This window comes from Lipotes vexillifer, unplaced genomic scaffold (assembly GCF_000442215.2).
Source record: "Lipotes vexillifer unplaced genomic scaffold, Lipotes_vexillifer_v1.1 scaffold659, whole genome shotgun sequence".
Classification (NCBI taxonomy): Eukaryota; Metazoa; Chordata; class Mammalia; order Artiodactyla; family Lipotidae; genus Lipotes; species Lipotes vexillifer.
Window position 1 is genome coordinate 43,011 of NW_006797529.1, and position 10,736 is coordinate 53,746.

At 39.4% G+C, this 10,736-nt stretch overlaps 1 protein-coding gene across 1 annotated transcript; it reads right to left on the reverse strand.

Annotated features, from left to right (window-relative positions):
* Positions 1 to 207: 207 nt before the first annotated feature.
* Positions 208 to 8,762, reverse strand: LOC103078632 (centrosomal protein of 78 kDa-like). Its single transcript, XM_082931472.1, is given in 8 exon segments — positions 208 to 466; positions 961 to 1,144; positions 1,984 to 2,097; positions 4,303 to 4,477; positions 6,583 to 6,686; positions 7,747 to 7,819; positions 7,911 to 8,083; positions 8,690 to 8,762. Coding segments are annotated over 8 exon segments (1,155 nt in total).
* Positions 8,763 to 10,736: the final 1,974 nt, after the last annotated feature.

Sequence of the window (10,736 nt, forward strand, 5' to 3'; positions counted from 1 at the left end):
TTCAACAGCTTGGGATAGCTGTGGATGTTTTGCTGTTCTCTGAAAAAAGAAGAAAATCTATCATAAGTATGTCCATTCGAGAAAAATACTGTGTTTGTTTAGTTTTTCTAGCCACGCCCAAGTGACTCTCAATTTTGTACACTGTTCAAGGGCAGAATGTATATTGGTTAGGATGTGCTCATAGCTGGTGCATCTCCAAAAAATGCTTCATGAAGGCTGCCAGCTTCTGACATCTTCGATGGTGACAGCATTATGCAGAGAGGCCCGAATGCCTCCCACGGACCCAGAAGAACCACCGATGCAGCCGTTAAGAACAGGAGCATCTGGTTGAGCATCAGGACGACGCTCCTTCCCGTCACCAGCTCCTGCGAGAGTCACGGCACCTGAAGCCATCGTGTCCAACCTCCCACCTAAAAGCCCCTGCAGGTGGTCAGGAGCGTCACACATCTCAGTCATTAGAAAATTCCTTTCGAACGCAGTGAAGGACCGTCACGCTCACAGGTACCCTAGGTTAGCTCAACTCTTCGATGAGCCTGCCGTGCAGGGGGCAGGGAGCAGGCAGCTATTCTCATGCGTGAGAACATACGTTTTTCATGGAGCTGACAGAATTAACTACTCTCTCTGACGTTCGGGGGAGCAGCAGTGTCTGTTCTTACACTGAACAGGCTGTGCAAGCTGGACCAGAGATAGGATGGCACCCTTTGTGCTGTCAGAGCAGAGATTTTCAAAGGAAATTTTGACCAAAGCTCCTAGAAGGTGTGGCCCCCCCATGCTCCCAGCTGTGGAATCGTGCTAAGGGGCCTGTAAGCAGCAGCAGGAGCAACTCCGTAACAAACGGTCTTTCCCAACTAGTTACAATAACTGCTACTCCAGGATGGGCAGGCTCCTAGATGTGTCTCCTTCAGCATCTGAAAACTAAACCAATTCTCTGACAAGCTTCTGAATGGGACATGTACTCACCTATGCCTTTTCAGGGAGATCATATTGAGTTCAAGAGCTTTGTCGAGAAATCTTTTTTCTAAAGCATCATCTTCTTTGGTGTTGCCAATGTGAAATTGAATATTCATCTTGCTTTTATTCTGGGGCTCCACTGGACATCTGAAAAACATGTTTTTTATTCCAGCTATTTTTCTACAATGTGCAACTGCCATTAACAAAGCAACAGAAAAGTTTTAAAAAACCATTTTCCAGATGCAAACAAGAGATTAAAAAAAAGATCTGTGCCAGGACATTTATAATTTACTTAGGGAGACCACTCTTGCATATGGAACAGTGAGTTAACATTCTCTTATACGACTCATACTTAATTTCCAATTATATGACTTATCTCTTTACTCATTTCTATCTGAACTCCTTCAATAGAATGTAAGCTCCACAAGGGCAAGACTTCTGTCTGTCTGGTTCACTGCTTTATCCCTAGTGCCTAAACCCGTATCTGGCACACAGAAGATAGTAAAAAAATTACTTGTGAATCTGACAAATGAATAAAGTACTCCTGGCAAGAATTCAGAGGTTGCACAGGAAAGAAATAATGCTCTTCATGGAAGCAGGCTTAGTATCTAGGTTCACCTCTATTCAGAGTAGAGATAAGAACAATTTACAAGTATAATTCACTTTAATTAGTACATTATCTGCTAAAAACATAAGGGAAGCGCAACACTAGAAAAGTACAGTTGAAGCTTGAACAACATGGGTTTGAACCTCGTGGGTCCATTGACACACGGATATTTTTCAATAAATATGTACTATCATCCTACATGATCCAAGGTTGGTTGAATCCACAGATGCGGAACCACTGACTATAAACTTATACCCAGATTTTCAACTGCGTAGGGGTCAGCACCCCTAGCCCCACGTTGTTCAAGGGCCAGCTGTATATGATGAGGAAAGTTAAACACATTAAGTTTTAAAAACTGTCAATATGTGAACAAATTCTTTTTGTTTTGCTATGTGTTTATCAATTAAAAAAAAGTGACCACATACCAACAAGTGGATTTTTTCTTATATCCAGAACGAGCAGAGTTCTGTTGGTTTCAAGGGCCTTTAGTAAAGCCTTTGCTCCTTCACTGGTGAGGCCACACTGCTGCAGGTGAAGTGCTTTTGATGAAAGACAAAAGGTCATTTGCGAAGTCTATACAGATTTAACATACAGACAACTCCCATTTTCTCACATGTGGAAGAGTCCTGAACAAGACAAGTCATGGCAGGTTTGTAATTTTTGCGTATGGAAAAAACCAGAAATGTATATGCACACACATAATGCATAATCCAATTTAAAAACCTCTTCTTGGATGTGCAATGATAACCCTGCCTTTAGTCCCAATAAATCATCTAACATATTTTACAATTACAGAACTGAAGAATAACTGTATATAACCTATGAGCAAAAAGCATCACAAAATGAAACTCAGTTCATAATTAGCAAGGGCGGCAGTGGCATGTAAACCGCACAAGCAAAACCTGTTGGAGCTCAGAAATGCACTGCATTCTTTTGATCATGATCTTCAGCTCCAAATCACTCAAGAAACTAGTTAAAAGAGGAAAACAAAATAGAAGAAATGTAGTAACTGTAGTTTTAGAGGAAAAAAAAGACAAGTCTAAGAGGTTACAAATAATAACAAATTCAAACAATGTGTGAATAGAGAATACATACTAAAAACCTATCATGAAAGTATGATGGTCAAGAACTCTCTCCATAAAAAGTCAGACAAAAACCAGAAAAACTGATCATGAATTCTAGTAGTTCTGGGGCTGAACAACCTACTCATTTAAACCAAAGGGCTCATCACCAAAGCACAGGTATTAAAAAATATTACATGAAAGGAAACTATGATGAGTCTTTTTTTTTTTTTTTTTTTTTGGTGGCCTCTACCGTTGCGGAGCACGGGCTCCGGACGCGTAAGCTCAGCGGCCATGGCTCACGGGCCCAGCCGTTCCGCGGCATGTGGGATCTTCCCGGACCGGGGCACGAACCCGTGTCCGCTGCATCGGCAGGCGGACTCCCAACCACTGCACCTACAGGGAAGCCCAATGAGTCTTTTAAAATGTTGTATGGACCATCACATTAAAATAACTGGAGTCTTTCAACACCCCCATGACACACAGAAATAGCAAGTCAGACATAAGGATCTGACAGGATATGATACAACCCTTACAAACTCTCACTACAGAAGAATGGACACAGGGTATAATTAACCAAATAGCCAAATTAATACAAACAGCCAGTAAACCTCACCAGTAAATCAAATGAATACAAAATAAAACAAAATGTGGTTATTCTCCTATCAGATTAAGCCAAGATTCTGTAAGAAAAGCCTTTAAATCATGTCTATACCATTTTGATCCAACAAGTCTCTTTCTAAGAATTTAACCAAAAGAAATAGTCAGAGATATAGGTAAGGATATATATCAGAGTACTATTTGTAACTGAAAAACTGGACATAGCTTATATACAAGAATGGATAAGCTATGTGCACTGTGGCATATTCATACAATGGAATACTGAACAATCACAAAAAATCATGCAGGAGATGCAAATTTACTGACTTGCTAAAATGCTCCTACTAAATTAATTGAAAAATGTTATAAAATTTGGAGTAATCCCACTTGCACAGAAAATGGAGAGGTACTCATTTTTGTAGTTTTACATTCTGTTACAAGCGCTACAAGCCAGTGTTTGTGAGAGGCAGGCTTCACATCTACTGTTGGGGTGGACTACAAATTGCCATAGCATTTCTGGGTGGTAATTTGGCCGTGTGTATCAAAAGTCTTAAAAATATGTCACACTTAGTCATTCCACTTGTAGTACCTTACTCTACAGAAGTAATCCCGATGGACACAAAGACGTATATACAACGTATTCACATTGTTTCTGACAGGGAAAAGCAAACTGTCTGAATGTAATTGCAAAGAATTGATTAAACTATGGGACATCAATATGACGCAATACTACGTGATACACCATTAAGTGAAAAAAAGCAGGAATATGAAATAGCAAGTATACTACAATTATATTTTTGTAATCCCTAAGTGTACAAATATATTTATAGAAAAAAAAGACTGAAAATATATACGCCAAAATGAACAGTGATTATATCTGGGTATTAAAATTATAGGTAATTGTTCTCTTGTTACTCTGTATTTTCTATAAAGGATATATGCAACTCTTAAAGAAAGTTTAAAAGCAAAATAAAAGCTATCAGTAAAATGAGGCTTTTAAAAAAATCCTATCACAATAGTATCATGCCAAAAGCTAAACATATATCATATTAAAAATTCAACATTTTCAATTTTAGAATTTACCTCTAAGCCATAAATCCTCACTAAGAGATTCTGCCAAAGCACTTGCACCCAGGTCACCAATGAGCGTGTTGCAGTTCAGAGTGATGCACCTCAAACCAGCCATACAGTCAAGATCAGGTCTCCTGGAATGAAGACTCTTAGCCCAGGTTTCTTCATGCCTTCTGGCAGTCTGATACTTCGGATATTTAATGGGATGAAATTACAATGCTTGAATAAGGAAACAGGTGTGCCTACTGTGTATGGCTTATTATGTCAGAGATTTACACACACACATATCAAGCATATATGCCAGGAGCATCAACCTGAGAAATTAAACAGTCACTTCTGGTTTATGAGTCCAGTGACCCAGATTCTAGTCGGTCAGTGATTAGATTCTAGCCACTGGATTTCCTGTTTCTGAACACTTATGTAAAGTTGGATAAATCTACGAATTTGTAGATTCGTAGACTGGACAGTCTACGAATTATTTTCCTTATCTTCTAAGTCAGGGAATTGGTCCTAAATTCTATCTTTGCTGAGGCTCTATATTGCATCATTCTGTCCTCCAATGGCCTCCAAACACCTGACTGGGCAAAACATAAGAAAACTTTTTAATATGCATCTTATTTATTAACAAATTATATACACAAAGTTCCATACATATAATTTATGTACATGATAAACTACACAGATTTTTTAAAATAATACAAAGGTTAAAACGTTCTAATATTTTCTTTTACTAACTCCTAAGGCATTATTTTATTTTACTTATTTTTTTAAAAAAATTTATTTGTTTGTTTGTTTGTTTGGCTGTGCCGGGTCTTTAGTTGCAGCATGCCAGATCATTTAGTTTTGGCATGTGGGCTCTTAGTTACGGCAGGCACGTGGGATCTAGTTCCTTGAGCAGGGATAGAACCCAAGCCCCCTGCATTGGGAGTGCATAGTCTTAACTGCTGGACCGCCAGGGAAGTCCCAAGCATTATTTTAAAAACTATATTTACAAACTGGATCTCACATGCTACCTAGGATATGCACACAAGCTTTAGAGGCCTGGACTACGCAGAGCCAGTTTGATGTGCCTTGGGAAAATAATGGTTTGACATCTAAGCACAAGTACTGTCTTAAAGACATTCAATTCTTTATATTCATAAAATAAATTATGGTAATAGGGAACACTGACATTAAATGAAAAAAGTCTTATTATATTCTTGAAAAAGTAAAAGACTCAAAGTGCCTTTGACACTCTAAAACGAAAACCATTAGTGTCATTTTTCTATTAACAATAACTTATAAAAGCTCCAAGCAGAAATAACAGCAATCACTTACACAGTACTTAGTATGTGCCAGGCACTATTTATACAAATTAGTTCATTTAAACCTCATAATGAGGCACAGAGGTTAAGTGATTTGTCCATGGTCACTAGCTATGAAATGGGAGAAAGGGAATTTGAATCTGGGCCATTTGGCTTCAGCACCCAACCTCTTGACTGTTTTCAACCGCAGGGGTCAATGCACTTGCCCTGTATAGGCTCAAAGAATTTTTCAATTTTTAAAATCTAAATTTAAACATTTCCAGCTTTGTGGGCTATACAGTTTCTGTTGCAACTACTCAACCCCACTGGTGTAGGGTGAGAGTAGCCATAGCTACCATGTGAACAATGGGTGCAACTATGTTCCAAAAAAACTTTCTAAACAATGGGTGCAACTATGTTCCAAAAAAACTTTCTAAACAATGGGTGCGACTATGTTCCAAAAAAACTTTCTTTACCAGGCGACGGGCTGGATCTGGCCCACCAGCCATAGTTTACCTATCCCTGATCTGCACCATCAAACTATTAAAAAGGCTTCAGGTCAAATTATTAAATAACTTTAGGGCTAAATACAGTCATTATAACCACTGTAAAGTTGGTAAGGCATTATTTTAAAAACTGTATTTACAAATTGCTGATGTAGTGATTTTTATTAGTTTATAAACTACAGCAGCTAATAGACACTTGATTCATTTAAGTCTTAAAGACTATAATGGCATAGTTTTTTCACAGTATCACAATCAATGTTTTCAGTAACTAAAACTACATAAAAATATTATTATTATATATTAAATCTCTTATTTCTAAAATTAAGTGGACTATCTTTACTAAATGGTAGAATCCCAAACTGAAAACTGGTCATATTCTTTCAACAAAACGAAAGCTGCACTCACAGGTATCAAAAGACAAAAATTAACTGCCATTTGTACCAATATATTAATGTGCTTCAATCACATATGTTTTCATGAAAGTTCAAACATAAAAAAATCACCTTTAAGATCTTGGCCATGTGATCTGCTCCCTGCCATGTCAGATTACACCCCGTGAAGTTTACTGTCTTAAGAATGATAGAGTTCTTTACACCTTGACAAATAACTAACAGAAACACACACACACACACACACACACACAATAAGATGAAGAGCCTATACATCTGTCAATCTTGACTTATTTGCTTTTCTTGAGTCAATTGGAGGTTTATAGCCACATTCTTAAAATCATTAACTACAATCTTCCCAAACAGGTAATTGATGAACAGATACATTCTAAAACTTGTCAGTAACAAAGTGTTATTCCAGTTAACAGCAGCAGTTTAATTCTATTTAGATACTAAAACTGAATACACTGAATACTGCAAACTTTATTCCCAACCACTCAGTAAAATACTACATACCTTTTGAGACATAGGAAAAAAAGAAAAACCTAAAAATCTTAAGACTCTTCCTATTTTCATTTCCAATGATACATGCCAATCTTGATGATCAATCAGCGATTTAAATGTCAATATAAACCCAGTATTTTATTAGCTGCTATGCAGTATACTAGAGCAATAGAAGAGAGAGGACCTGAAACCCTCTGTTCCCTCAAATTGAAAGGAAGGCTTCCTGACCCCTCCAGACCACTACTGGACACAGGGAGCACACACTAATGTTTCAGGACCCCAACTAACAGTCACCTGCTTTGTGATTACTTCCATGACACACCCCCACTAACACCACTGAGTTTGCTGCTCTTACGGGACGTGACATATATTTCCTATTTTAACACATACCACAGTGCATTATAATTATGATTGCAGATACATGTTCTAACAATTTAAAGATCATCATGACTTTTTTGCTCTTTATATCTTGCTATTTCCCTTCCCATAATACTTCTTGAAGAGAAACATTAAAATACAGACAAACACAAAAAACAGAAAATATACAAAATGTGTGGTTTGTGCCTTACACAAACTTAAGTAAAATTAGTTCTGATAGTATCCAGCATGACAAACTTCCATGGTACAAATGAGAATGGACCAAGGTTTGAGCAGACACAGGAGACAATCCAGGCATGAACACCACCAAGAAAAGGTAGACAGGAAGTAACATGGTGTGTAAGAAATCACGAGGCCAGTCTGATGGGAAGAGACTTAAACAAGACTGAAACTCACTTTCTAAACCTCCATCTCCAAGTGGACAATTTGCAAAACACAGGTGCACCAAAGTGGCCGATTTATTCAATCCATTTAATGGGGAGAACAAGTTTAAAATTTTATTGGTTTAGTTTGTTCCAAAAGCAACTATCAAATGTTGGCAGGACACAATGAAGCCTTACCTTTGTTAACATAGTTAACTCTCTCTCTCTCACAACTAGCCCACTTAGCTCCAGGTTCCTTACCACACCCGACGCACTTACACAGCATTTAAGAGCTTTACACAACTAGAAGGTCACATCTTTATTTCTTATGGCAGGAACACGACTTCTGTAAACTTTATTTCTGTCACAATCTAAACCAAAATTATTGTAAAATGAGTGATTTAAACCATATATTTTATCATCATTAAAAAGCATCTAAAGGGCTTCCCTGGTGGTGCAGTGGTTGAGAGTCCGCCTGCCGATTCAGGGGACACGGGATCATGCCCCGGTTCCGGAGGATCCCACATGCCGCGGAGCGGCTGAGTCCGTCAGCCATGGCTGCTGAGCCTGCGCGTCCGAAGCCTGTGCTCTGCGGTGGGAGAGGCCATAGCAGTGAGAGGCCCGCGTACGGGGGGGCGGGGGGGCCAAAAAAAAACAAAAAAAACATCTATTCTGTGCTAAGGATTACAAACGACTCCTGCCCTTAAATCCTTCATTAAGGAGGGAGATGTATAAGCTCAAACTTTCAATCACATGAGATAAAGAACCATAACCTTTATGCACAAAGGTTCCTATGGAGGCAAAAGGTTATATCTAAGTGACGGCTTCATGATAACCCTGAAGTACAATCTAGAAAGATGAGAGGATGCAGAGCTGGAGTACGAGGTGCCTTAACTGCACAGGGAGTTATCTGTGCAAAGACACTCAAGCCTGACACCTGCTGGGCAATTTAAATACTGCAGGTGGGGATGACTAACCGCCAGGGGTCCAAGTGTAAGAGACAGAAAGGAAAATAGAGATGCTGGCCAAAGCAAGCCTGGAAGAGATCATGGCTTGTATCCCACAGGTGATGAGGCCTGGGGCTACCACTGGCTGAGTAAGGGTGCCTCCGCTGATTAGAAAATGGTGCCCCGCTGCTGAAGGACCGATTAGATAAAGGGAGTGATCCCAAAAAGCTCCCCTTCCTCAAGGCCAAAGAGCCCCATGAGGCTTGGCTGAGCATAGTTCAGACTACATGCCTCTGTGCAGAGCACACGCTGGGCAGCTAGCATGCACTAACTCTGTGTGGGCAAGCCATTAGCAGCATTATTTTAAGCGTATGTTTTTACGTTAGAAGATCACTTAACCTGAGTAGGCAGATGAACTTAGAGGAACGGAGCCCAGGGGCCGCAAAACCACCCAGGAGCTTCTGCCACAGTTCAGGCAAAATGTAATATGGATGAAGAAGCAAATTTAGAAGGAGGCCAAAATCTACAAGCTGGACCCACTGGATGCAAGACATAAAGAAAGTTCAGTGAAGGAACTCTGAGGAGAATGGGCTCTGCAATAAATTTTTCTTAAATTCAATGTAAAATATTCGGCAAAATTAAGTACAGTGGCCTTTAAGGTGCCTTCCAGCTATAATTTCTTTTGATTTCTACATTTTTACTCTGGTTAAGTAAAGTCCCTTCAGAGGTACAGAACAGTTCTTACACCTGAATGGGATGCAAAGAATAATCTGACTTCTCTTCACCAGGGGATGAGTTGAACTGTCCTTGCAGAAGAGATAACAGATGGTGTGAACCCCAGATCCTAGAAAAAGGCCAGGCACACGATAAGTATTCAGCTTTTTGAAAACAAATGAACAATCATTTCCTCTCCTAAATCTTCACACCCTTCCTCTGCTGGCTACTTTCTCTCAGCTTATAAACGTCCTCAAATATACTCACTTAAGAGAGGCCCGCACACCGCGATAAAGAGTGGCCCACACTTGCCACAACTAGAGAAAGCCCTCGCACAGAAACGAAGACCCAACACAGCCATAAATAAATAAATTAAATTATATTATATAAATAACTTATAAATAAAATAAATAAATTACATAAATAAATAAATTAAATTAAATTAAATAAATAAATTACATAAATAAATAAATAAAATAAAATATATATATATATATACTCACATAAAAAACTCTCAGACCTATGATTCTTTGTATCGTCTTGTGGGTAACCTAAGTATCTCCCATGCCTTCAAATACCTGTCCTCCCAAAAAGCCCAGATCTGAACCTTGAGCCCAGACCTGAACCTTGAGCCCAGACCCGTCTACCAGGCCCCTCTAAAGCACTGAAGATCAAGTAAGATCCTCTCGCCACCCCCAATCCCTCTCTACTGTGCTCTGTATCTCACAAAAAGATGCAGCTGTAAACTGTCACCCACACTTGCTGCCCTTCCTTTTCTAACTGGTCACCAGGCCCCACCCATTCTCTCTCGGATCTCCAAAATGCAGTCCAACCTTTTATAACTTAAGTGGGACCTTCAGATTACAATTCACACTGCACCCAATCAACTGCCTTCCACATGGAGGTCCGAGTGAGCCTCTAAACCAGAAGTCCATCTTACTGTTTATTAGGGTTTCCCACAGCCTTCAGGATAAACATCCAAACTTCTGACAGGAAAAACAAGGTCGCTTTCTGTTTGTCCCCACTAGGTTTCCAGTATCAACTCTCATTTCTTTCCCAAACCCTGAGTTCCAGTCCTGTACATTAGCTTTGCCATATTTTCTTATATTTCTCAACCTTTGACACACTGCTCCCTCCTGCCACCCCAGGAGGTTCTACTATCCTTAGAAAGGATGGCACCTCCTCCAAGAAGCCTACCCTGAACTTTCCCTTTTAAGATTCTGTGCTCTGCAAAGGGGAAAGGTGGTGGGGAGGGATAAATTAGGACTTTGGGATTAACATATATACACGGCTATATATAAAATAGGTAATCAACAAGGACCTACTGCATAGCACAAGGAATTCTACTCCATATCCTATAATA